General features: G+C 44.3%; 1 protein-coding gene across 1 annotated transcript; it reads left to right on the forward strand.

The window, feature by feature from the left end:
- Nucleotides 1-1,077: 1,077 nt before the first annotated feature.
- abcb10 (ATP-binding cassette, sub-family B (MDR/TAP), member 10) lies at nt 1,078-11,166 on the forward strand (the record flags this gene model as incomplete). The annotated part of the gene is made up of 14 exons (XM_080549022.1): nt 1,078-1,187; nt 1,865-2,034; nt 2,866-3,066; nt 3,558-3,760; nt 4,472-4,606; nt 5,037-5,183; nt 5,766-5,901; nt 7,377-7,472; nt 8,286-8,495; nt 9,107-9,186; nt 9,458-9,638; nt 10,255-10,298; nt 10,399-10,433; nt 10,914-11,166. The coding sequence occupies 14 exons, from the start codon at nt 1,078-1,080 to the stop codon at nt 11,164-11,166; spliced, it is 2,001 nt and encodes a 666-aa protein (XP_080405148.1).
- Between the last annotated feature and the right edge of the window lie 1,140 nt (nt 11,167-12,306).

Genomic DNA, 12,306 nt, shown 5'->3' on the forward strand with positions numbered 1-12,306 from the left:
CAGTCAATACCACTACGCCATTGTGGCGATATGATGGTTTGTAGCCTGCTGCGGATATCACCACAGTAGCAATATTCATTTATTAAAATATGAACATATAACAATAACTGGGGCTAGTATGACCTACGCATTTAATCGGTCAGCAATTTCTTGCCAAACCATTTCCCTCGCCTTGTTAATTGCGGCAGTATTGCACTATTTTACATCTTATTTTTCCGTCTTCATAAAAATCAATAATTCGGAATGCTGCGCAAATGTAGTACCCCTGCAGAGTGGAGTATCTTCATTTCGACAGATCGACACTTCAGGGCTTTTTATGTCTGCGTGCACGCGCCCATATCGAAGATTTGTAAGCCTGTCTTCTGTGAACACTGATGACACAAGGCTGATCCTCATTCGAGGAATCACCTGAGGCTTGAATACCAATCTCGAGGTCCCTGAGCGCCGCATTTAATTATAGCGCCGCTATATTAAGCCACCGTTAGTGAAACGGACCCCAAGTCTGTCAAAATTAACAATAAATATATAGATAAATAAATGAATGTATGAATACATAAATTAATGAATACACACAGTATAAGGAAATACATTTCTATATTTATTTATTCTTTTACGCATTCATTCTTTGTTTTCCACATTCTTCATTCATTTATTTGTTCATACATTCATTTATGTATCTATATATTTATTGTTAATTTTGACAGACTTGTTCCTCCATATCGCATGACATCAATCGATGATTCCAATTCGGTTAGTTATGTCTTGTCTAAAGTTTGCTTACGTCATGCGGCCATTATAATGTCCCAGACGGACACTTCAATGATAGACGCACCTATGATCGCTGTATAATAGTTCACCGAGGTCACCTTTTCTCTTTCTTTCCCTATGTATTTCTGACTGTGGGTCTGTGTAATTTCTGACTCTTGTAGGGCTTGGTTTGTCTTGTTGCCTAGTAGATTGTGTTGGACATGCATGCATGGACATTGCATTGTATGTATCTAAATACAGTGTATTTCTGACTCTTGGTGGGCTTGGTTTGTCTTGTTGCCTAGTAGATTGCATGCATGGACATAGAGCATGCTCTTATCGATCGAGCGACAGATTGTTGTGACAGTGACAGTGACAGTGCGTCTGTCGCACCGGGATAAGACAACTTGGCGCAACAAGGAGCGTCTCACAAGACAAGAGTGACACTGTCACCAACAGATAATCATGTTGAATAACCGTCAACCACACCAATGTAGCTGATCTATCTTGATCCCCATGTCTTTAGTGTTGTCTAGACAAGAAGGATGAAGAAGTGGAGCAGAAAGCAGAATTTAATGGAATTTAATTTGTCATTTGTGAGGTTTGTTTATTTACACTTGTCTGTATAGCAGGAACTCCTAGGAGTTATGTTTTGATCATATTGGGTTGGTCAATGTTCGCTTAGATCGCTTTGTCTTTAAAGATTTATTTGGCTTTTCATGTGGCTCCCTGATCTGATGTTCTTCTGAGCTAGAAGAATGAGACTGCTGCTGTTGCAAATGTTGCAAAGATGCACCGGAGGAGGAGGAGGGGGAAATCTTTGGAAACGCAAGATTGTTCAAACCTGGGGGGCACACAGATGGTCGTGGTTAGAATACCACCAGACGTTTAGGCCAGGACAAGGACAACGAAAGACAGCACCCGCACCACCAACAGAGCTACAGCACCCCTCAACTACTGGGAAACGGTGTGAACCATCACCGAGGAGGGTTTACACCTTTTCTTCTCTCAAGCCATCATGTTCTCTACTTGGACAGTTCACCACCCTACCTCCTCCAAGGCACTTGTTGATCAACAGCTCTTCATGGACATCCACTCACACTGTTGCCTGTTATAGCTCCTCCATCAATTCAAAACAGCCAGCAGTTGACAGAGATGCAGAGGTGAAAGACCCCCCGCATTCAGCAGCAGACACTCACACTACTACCCAAGAACCCACCAAGATCCCCTTTGAAGATGCTAAGAGGTTACTACAGCTGGGCCACCCGGAGCGCTGGCGGCTATCAGGTAGGTCATAAACAAACAATCACAATGTTTTATTTGTCAATCAATAATAAACTTGAGCTCTGTGCACAGGGTGGTCAGTCAAAGTCGGCGATATCATGACTCCATATCATGACTCCATATCATGACTCCCATGCACACATCCGGCTCCCTCCTAGGGTGGGGTTGAATCAACTACTTACCGATTGCTGGCTGGTCTCTCTAATCTCTACTCTGCCTACCTACTGCCCCATAATGTCAACTCCAGTCATTCTCGCTGTACTATATACTGCACAATATTATAGCCTACTGCTACTAGTCTATAACCTACCCCGTATTCATAAAGTGTCTCAGACTAAGGAGTGCTGATATAGGATTAATGAATACATGGGACAACTTGACACAAATGACACAAATGTCACGTGACCATGACACACAAATAATGTTATGAGTGATCGACAACAGGTCAGTTGTGTCGAGAGTGTGACCTGATCTAACAGTGTATTTCGTCTTTATTTAGTGTCATGACAGTTCAATCTGTCTCTAACCCTCTTTCTTTCTCTTTTTTATCAAAAAAGCATGATTATAAATAGACATAGGCCTATTTTATAAGCTCTGCATTCTTCTCAATGTAACCTATACTGTATGTGTAGCGGAGTTGATTTGAAATCATGCTCTCTCGATGGGGTAGCCCTGCTTGGGACATGTAAAACATTTAGTGTCACCCCCAGACCTAAAAACAAAAGTGTTTTTGGTCTAATGGTAGACACTTGGGTCTTCCGTGCGGGTGACCCGTGTTAGAACCACGCCAGTCATAAGGCTATAAGATATCTCTGTGTTTACTTCCCTCGCCAGCGGCGGTGGGGTTCCTGATGGTGTCCAGTGCCGTCACCATGTCCGCTCCGTTCTTCCTGGGCCGTGTCATCGACACCATCTACGCCAGCAGCACGGAGGACATCTCTGCCTCGCTCTCCTCCCTCTGCCTCATGCTGTCTTGGGTGTTCCTCTGCGGGGGCGCTGCCAACGCTGCACGCATCTACCTCATGCAGATCTCTGGTGAGAGGCAGGCCAGCCCTGGTCGGTAGCCTGGAACTGGCAAGATTGCATTTTGTTGTTGTTGTTGTCGTCTCTTTGTCATCATTCTGGAATGTCCCCTAACTGAAATTGTAGGTTTTGTGACGGCTATTCAGGGAAGTGAAATAAACCAACTTCACGTCTCCACGTCACAGTGTGTGTTTCTATCTCTGAGCTTGCTGGAATGGCCTTTAGCCCAGAAATCGACATGAAAAGTGAACTGTTTCCACTAAAGGCCAATGCACACGGCGTGCGATTTTGTCGCACGACAACATTCGATTCTCAATTCTTTGAATTATTTCAATTGGTGTGAATGGAGAATCGAATGTTGTCGTGCGATAATATCGCATCGCACGCTGTGTGCATTGTCTCATTCAAAACAATGGAATTGAATTCTGCGGTGCGACAAAATCGGGGCCGTGTGCATTGGCCTTAAGGCACCTTCAGAGAAACTAATTATTGTTGTCTTGCAGGGCAGCAGATTGTGAGGAACCTCCGCGCCTCCCTGTTCTCCTCCATCCTGATGCAGGAGGTGGGCTTCTTTGATAAGACCCGTACCGGCGAGCTCATCAACCGGCTGTCTTCCGACACGGCTCTCATCGGACGCTCCATCACGGACAACCTCTCAGACGGGCTCCGTTCTGTCGCCCAAGCTGCTGCCGGGGTCAGCATGATGGTGAGAACAAGACAACTGATCAATTACTCAATCAACTAATCTATATTTGTAATATTCTTATTGGGAAATATGTCACATGGGAAATTGCACTGTACTCAGATATAGTAGTTTGGAGGAAGAGAAAGTTTGGAGGAGGAGAAAGTTATTTTCACCTCCCACTCAGGCCCAGGGACGTTCCTCTTTCTAGTCTATTACCAGTCCATTGTTCCTGCTTCTATAAAATGCATACCTGCATACCTGTACCTCTTTGTTGACTAACTGGTTGGACAGAAGGCCTTCCTTTCACCACAAGGAAATTCAAATATATATAATCACTTCCTGGTAATTAGTGACTGGAAGACACCAGGATGTACTTTCCAACATATTTCATCATGCCTAGTCTCTTTCCCAGAAACTTGCGCCAAATGCATGAAAGGTCTGATCGGACCAACACGTCAAAGTTGGCCTTCATTAAGACGATCACCGAAAACCTGACGATAAACGGTCAACATGAACGTGTTCACTAATCCACCCGGTCTTGGGTTGCGAGACAGAGACAGAGCCATTATGTGAAAGTAATGGAGCGTACAGAAAGACCTCATCTGTATTGCTGACACTACTCATGTTTCCTGAGAACTCGTTCATACCCTCCCCCCCCCTCCCTCTCTCCCTTTTTCCCTCTTCATTTCTCCCCCCCCCCTCCCTTCCCTCCCCTCTCCTCCCTCCCCCCAGTTCTATGTGTCTCCCAGTCTAGCGACCTTTGTGTTGATGATCGTGCCTCCTATGGCTGGGCTGGCGGTGGTGTACGGGAGGTACCTGCGCTCCATCTCCAAACGCACACAGGACTCCCTGGCGGAGGCTACACAGGTAAGAGCAGGCCCGCTGTAATGGGACGTCACTGCTGAACATACACTGTCAAAAACGTGTCATGTCAACTGATTATTAACTGGTTTTTATATTGGTTCCCTTGCCTTTTTTAAAATGATCTTTTTATAGCGCAGGACGCTATTGCTACTTGCACAGCACTTTATGTTCAGCACTTTATGTCCCTTATGTCCTGTGTCTTTTATTGTTACTATTGTCTCTTTCTTTTCTGGCACAGTGGACAGTGTTGCGTGTCTAAGTCCTATTTCATTTCACGTTCATGTTTTACTTTGTATTTCTGTGCATGTGACAAATAAAGTACCCTTGAACCCTGGACATTTCTGGTTGAAACCCTTCCATGGGAAAAAGAATATTCCATTCCATTCCAGGAATGAGACCGATGATACGATGAGTTTCTTCTGCCCTGTGTTAGTTGGCAGAGGAGCGGATCAGCAACCTACGGACGGTGCGAGCGTTCGGTAAGGAGTTGACGGAGGTGGAGAAGTACGTGGAGAAGACCGACTACGTCCTCAGCCTGGCCAAGAAGGAAGCAGTCCTGAGGGCAGGTTTCTTTGGAGCGGTGAGCACTCGATTTTACACTGAAAGGGGTTTCTCGGACCTAGATTAAGCCTGTTCCTGGATGTTCAAGATCTAAGATTTTAATCCAGGAGCAGGCTTAATCATCTGTGTCTGTGTCTTAAATCATCTGTGTCCATTCCCCCCATACGGTCATGACGACACAGTTAACTGCTGAAATTGAAATGGTCTGAAAAAGTTTTCGAAAGAAAAGAGAGACATGTTGAAAGCCATTCAAAGACAAACATTTCTCAATCCAGTTCAGTGTATGCACAGTATATTATGTCCTCATCCTCCTCGGTGTGGTGACATTTTCTTGAATGAAGATCAGTTGACTTTTTTCTCAAACAAAATTGTGTGTAAATATCCTCGTCCCTCCTGGCTATGGCGAAAGATGTGAAACCACAGGGTTGTGTGATCTCCTCTGTGGCAGAGAGACGCTTCTGCTTTACCACCTGTGGAGTTCTATGGGGCCCTGGGGTTCTTATTAGTGTAACATGATTTTGTACAGGGATTACTATGGATGGCTTCTGACGTGTGTGTGTGTGTGTGTGTGTGTGTGTGTGTGTGTGTGTGTGTGTGTCAGACTGGTCTGAGTGGAAACATCATCATCCTGTCAGTGCTGTATAAAGGAGGTCTGCTGATGGCCAGTGAACACATGACCGTAGGAGAGCTGTCCTCCTTCCTCATGTACGCCTTCTGGGTGGGCATCAGCATCGCAGGTGAGAGGGACCTCCGGCCTGCACGACAGAGGCATTTGGGTTTTTTCCCACAATATTTTTATTAGCATTTTTATATACCAACATCAAAGACAAAACAACAAAAGACAAAGAAAGAGAAAGATACAATAACAAAGTTCACAAACATAGACACACACAACTTGCATCAATTTTGGATTGAATAAAAAACAATACAAAAACAAAACTTTCCTCCACTTTGTATAAGGTATTCTATCCTACATGTTCTTCATGTATGGTTCCCACAGCTTGTCAAAGTCTTTCCGCTTGCCTTTAATAATGTAGGTTAATCTTTCCAGACCAATACATTCCAAGAGCCCCCTCTTCCACATTCTCAATGATGGAGCGTCCACACTCTTCCTGCATAGAAAGAGGCATTCGTAACAAGACTGTTTACACAGCTTGAATCATACGTATCACAGCTTAGTTAATCATGAACAAAATAATCATTCTGATATTCTGTTGTTGTAATAAGGTTTCATGCAAGGGACGGACTCTCTCTGTCACCTAGCTCAGCTGAACTGCTGTAGTCTAAGCAACACAAGAAGTATACAATGACAGCTTGTATTTGTATAGAAGTATGGTTTTAATTTAAACAGTGTTAGTAGTATCCCTTTAACACTCTGTTATTCACTCTGTGAATACTGTTATTCATTTCCCAGGTGTTGGTTGTACTTTGAGCAGCTCTAGTAGTAGCACTAGCAATAGTAGTAACCAAGCTCGCCGACCTCGCCTTTGCCCTCGCATATTTCTCTGGAAATTTCGAAATATGTCAAGGGACGATATCAGTGCGTTGTGCGCAAAGCTCTCAGCCAAATACACAAATGATCTCTCACAGTCACTTGAACATCAAATCACCACCATGTAAATAGGGTTTACAGTGCGGTCCTTTAAAGATGGTCTCTGACCTTTGGACCTTTTGAATGCCATCTACAATATGGAACTGCAGAGCATTTTTGTAGACCTGTGCGTCCTGTTGTGCAGTTTCGTCACTCTACCTGTGACAGTGGCCGGAGGCGAGCATGCTTTCAGTAAACTGAAACTTGCGCTCCACGATGTCACAGGATTCAAGATTCAAGATTGCTTTATTGTCTTGAATCTTGAATCCTGAATCCTTGAATCCTGAGAGGTTTAACGTTCCTGGCAATGCTATCCATAGAGCGTTTTTTTCTTTTTTGGTTTATTGACAAACCATTTAAGAATAGACTACAGCAAGCAGATGACTAATTATTCCCATTCGCAAGCAGATGATTAATTATTATTTCCTTTGCCCTCGCGAGATCATGTCTTGTCCCGGGCCTCGGCTAGGCATACGGCGGCCCTGGTAGTAGCAATAGCAATAGCAGCAGTAGCAGCAGTAGTAGCAGTAGCAGTAGTAGTAGTAGTATGCCACTGTAGAAGTGTGTTAGTAGTGTATACTGTGTATAACAGTATGTAACAGTATGTAATCTCTACCCCAGGTATGAGTTCGTTCTACTCTGAGCTGATGAAGGGTTTTGGTGCCGGGACGCGCCTCTGGGAGTTACTGGACAGGAAACCGGAGTTTCCCCTCAATGGTCAGTAACCACACCCCCATCCCTCTTCTCTAGATCAGACACGCCACCCTCCTCTCAACTGCATTGTCCAGCCTATTACCCCACCCCACCCCTCCCCTTTCAAGACCAGTAGCCAAATTTCCACAACCTCACTGCCACCACACCCCTCCTTTCCAAACTGCATTGTTCATCCACACCTCTCCACTGCAGGCCATACAGACAAAGCATTGCGCAAAACACTGTTCTTTATGTTTTGGTTCCATTGCACCGTTTGCCCTCAGGGTGTGGTAACCTTCTGCACCTGCACATGGATGTCCTACTTTTATTTCCTTCCCCATGTTTCTTTGTAGAGCAGCGATTCCCAACCTATGACTCGAGGCCCTCTGGTGGTCTGCGAGAGTACTGCAAGTAGGCCGCCAAATCATGGGCAAAATACTTTTTTATAATAGTTCTTTTTTTACAAAAACGTTTTAATTTAAAAAAATACATGCATGGTACTGTCTTTTTTTCTTTCAAACCTTCAAAAATGCATCATCAGTGTGCTACTACTAGGCCTACTGCACTGTATGTATGATGACTGTATGATGATGCATATGAAATATCCAATAAGAATAAGAGAAAAATGATGAGACACAAAAAAAACGTATGCGTGCGTAAAATGCCTGTGTGGGCCGCGAATACTTTAGAGATTTTTAAGTGGGCCTTGAGTCCAAAAAGGTTGGGAACCGCTGCTGTAGCGGGTGTAGTACTGATATCTACGTGTGCGTGTTCCCCCCTATGTCTCTGTGTAGTGGGTGTAGTACTGATGTCTGTCTCTCTCCCATGTCTCTTTAGAGGGTAAAGTCCTGAGTCCAGAGCAGCTCAAGGGACAACTGGTGTTCAGGAACGTCACGTTTTCGTACCCGACCCGTAAAGACGCCCCCATCTTCCAGGACCTGAGTCTGACCGTGCCGGCGGGCTCCGTCATGGCCGTGGTGGGACCCAGCGGCTCGGGGAAGTCTACCCTGGTGTCTCTGCTGCTGCGCCTCTACGACCCAGACGCAGGTCAGTACCGCGCGTGTGTGTGTGTGCCTGTGAGGCGCACGTGCGTGCGTTTGTCTGTTCTTTTTTTTTGCAATTTTCTTTTTATTCAACAATAAGAACAATAATTCAACATCAACAAAAACAACCAAAAGACAAACATTAAAAGGAAAAGAAAAAGCTACTGCTGTCATGTCTCAAGTCTGTGTCAATTGCCATAGAGTCCACTTCATCCATTTGTTGTCCATCTGTGGTCCTAAAAGTCGTAGTCTGTGAGTCAGTCTTTCCATAACATGGATTTCCCCCACTGTGTCTACCCATTGGGCCTGAGTAGGTAGGTCTTCCGTACCCCATTTCCTTATGATAGCCTTTTTCCCAGCGACCATGAGTATCTTGAATAGATATGAGTCCCCAACCTGCGTTTGTCTGTTCTAAAGTGTGTGCTTATTCACTCTCCCTCAAAGACTTAAGCACTGGGCTTGGTAGAAGAATGGGGTTGAGGGAGTTTTCCAATTCCATCATCTTACACCAGTCCATTCCGTCTTTTAGGGGGTAGTGAATGAAAGCACTCGTCTGGGAGAAATGGAACTGGGCTCTAGTTAACAAGTCCTATATTCTCTGCTTCTCTGCTACAGGTGTCATCACTATCGATGGGTGGGATGTGAGAGATCTGAACCCTTATTGGCTGAGGAGTCACATTGGAACTGTCAGTCAGGTAAGTGTTCACATACTATTGGCTGCATGAAGGTTACGGTTTATCCTACATGAAGTTGCTCTGGAATCTGGAGGCTTCAACTTGGCTACATAGAAATATGTAGTGTCAAAGTAAACGCATTATAGTGGGTTTGGTTGAAACCTCAATGGTCAAATTCGGTATCCAGTATTGCTCTATATATAGTCCTCCCTCTACCTGTGGTTGGATCTCTCTCTCACCCCCTTTCTCTCTGCTCTTCCTCCCCTACCCCCCCCTCTCCCTCCCTCCCTAGGAGCCCGTGCTGTTCTCCTGCTCCATAGCTGAGAACATCGCCTACGGAGCTGCTGACTCCGCCCCCGTGACGACCCAGGATATCCACCACGCTGCTCAGATCGCCAACGCCTACGACTTTGTCCAAGGCTTCCCCCGAGGCTTCGACACCGTGGTGGGAGAGAAGGGCGTGCTGCTGTCAGGTGAAAACAACATTCCTACTGTCCTCATCCCATTACTAGGAATCCTACATACAGATCAGTGGAGGCTATATAGCATAGAATAGAATTTATATGTTACGGTACATGTGGGAAGACGGTACATGTGGGAAAACTAGGGTTAGGGTTAGGGTTAGGTGCTAGGGTGCTACGGTTAAGGTTAGCGGTAGGGTTAGGGTTAGGATTAGGATTAGGGTTAGACATGCCAGCATGTACCAAGTCGACGTAGCACCTAATCCTAACCCTAGTTTTCCCACATGTACCGTATTCCCACATGTACCGTAACATATATAATAATAATAATAATAATAATAATAATAATAATAATAATAATGTTATATATGACTATAAAGACAAATGTCTGTAGCCCATCCTCCGGAGATAAGGGAGTGCTTTGCCTTTATAGTGGAATAGTAACATTATTTGCGTTCCAATTTTTTTTTTCATGCAAATCATGTTAGTTATGATGTCAAACTTCTCACTGAACGTAATAAAGTTACAAACATTACTAAAACTAGATACATTTCTTAAAACAGAGAAGTCGGTTTTCAGTTCTGAAGTAAACTCATGATGTAATGCTATGTTTCGCTTCAACCAACAGGTGGTCAGAAACAGAGGATTGCTATTGCAAGAGCTCTACTCAAGGTAAGATCGTTACCATATAATTGTCTACTCACACGTCAATTTCAAGTCATCAGGGTACAGTAGGATTCAATATTATATATATATTTTTTTTTTTTTTCAGAACCCTAAGATCCTTCTACTTGACGAAGCTACAAGGTGAGATAACTCCCTCATCCTTCAAACCGTTTAGGGAGCTAAATGTATGGATATCTAATAATTAAGCAATATCACACGAGAGGCAGTGTGTTATACTGAATATCAGCACGGCTGTGATTCGGTCGTAGGTACGAGGCCGACAACAGATTATGATTTGTTTGTTTATTTAATCATAAAAATAAACAAAAAATAGTTCCGCAACTGAACTTCAAATGGACTGTTGCCTAGTAACCTGAACACAAACATGTAGTCTAATTAACGGTCATTTAGTAGAACATCTGTGCGGCGGAGTGATACATATAGTTAAAGGTCCCAGTGCGGTTATACTGTATATCAGCACTCATGGAATGCCTCTTGTCCAATCAAATTACTTGGTCGGAACTAACTGTTGTATAATAACCTATAACCATGACTCCTTATCTAATAACCTATAACAATGACTCCTTATCTAATAACCTATAACAATGACTCCTTACCCAGTGCCCTGGATGCCGAGAACGAGTTCCTGGTGCAGGAGGCTCTGGAGCGTCTAATGGTGGGGAGGACCGTTCTGATCATCGCCCACCGCCTCTCGACCATCCAGAACGCAGACGCAGTGGCCGTGCTCGACCAACGGAGGGTGGTAGAGTGTGGCCAGCACGCCGAGTTGCTGGGCAACCGCCAGGGCCTGTTCAGGAAGCTGATGGAGAGACAGGCGTTCCTCCAGGAGGGGCAGAAACAGGCGCTGCGCTGAGGGGGTGTGTCAAAAGTCTTTCCTTAAATCAGTCACTTCCCCCTTTCTCCTCGCCTCCCCCCACAATGCATCAGGTGAGACGAACTGAGGCCTCCTCCCTGTGCGCCAATCTCCAATGTGATGAGGAAGGAGTGGAGGAAAGACTTTTGAGATATGACCACTCGTCTTCTACCCTGTCCTGCAACTCTCTCCTCTGTGTGGCGATAGGGGGGATCTTGTTTAGAAGGGCGCCACCATGTGGGGGGGTGTCGAGATGGAAATGAGGGTGTTCAGATAGAAATGCACTGTGTAGAATGGGTATGAGTTGTCGGACTCAATCTATACTTTCCATTTCTATCTGCAGCATTGTTGTAAATGTTTCGCCTCTTTAGAAGCACACTTGAGGAAGCTTCCTGAGGAAGCGTGGATGACGGACTTGGAACACAGCAGAAACATTTATTTTGCACTGAGACGGATTCATTCAGAGAGAGGAGGAGTGTGTGTGAGAGAGGAGGAGTGTGTGAACACCCTGATGGAACCTGCCAATATCAAGTCTATCCACACTGAAACTTCTTGGTTTTGACCTAGATGTCATAACCAGCCTCACTAGTATTTAGTTCTTTTTTTTTATTACAAAACACAGTCCTTATATTATGTTATTGGTGTAAAAAGACTTACAGAATATACTTGTTTATTTGTTATGATTGAACAAAAACAAACTTGAAACATAAATGAAGCCCTGTTCTGGAATATTGAATATGATATATTCCAGGCATTTACCTATGTATCAATATGTAAAGTAAAAATTCTAATGAGGTGTGTCAACGTGGGCCTATTCTGTCAATTATGTAGAGCACTGATACACATCCCCTATTGTCATGAATGAATGTGGACATATGAACTCGTCCTATTGATAATGCAAAACATTGAACAGCCTCCGACCAATCCAGCCTCTGACCAGTTGTGAATGTTGTGTGCACATCACATCCACGCAAATGTTTTTACCATTTCACCTGCTTCCTCTCTGTCATTTGACTGACGGAATTTACATGCTGGATCTTTGATTTACAGAATACAACAATCGAAGAATTGATCTTACTGTTGTTTGGTTCTTTGGTGCCTTTCTTGGCTTGCCCTTTTTTTATGGCCTGGCTGACATTC

This window comes from Nansenia antarctica (assembly GCF_963989245.1).
Source record: "Nansenia antarctica genome assembly, chromosome: 19".
Lineage (NCBI taxonomy): Eukaryota > Metazoa > Chordata > Actinopteri > Argentiniformes > Microstomatidae > Nansenia > Nansenia antarctica.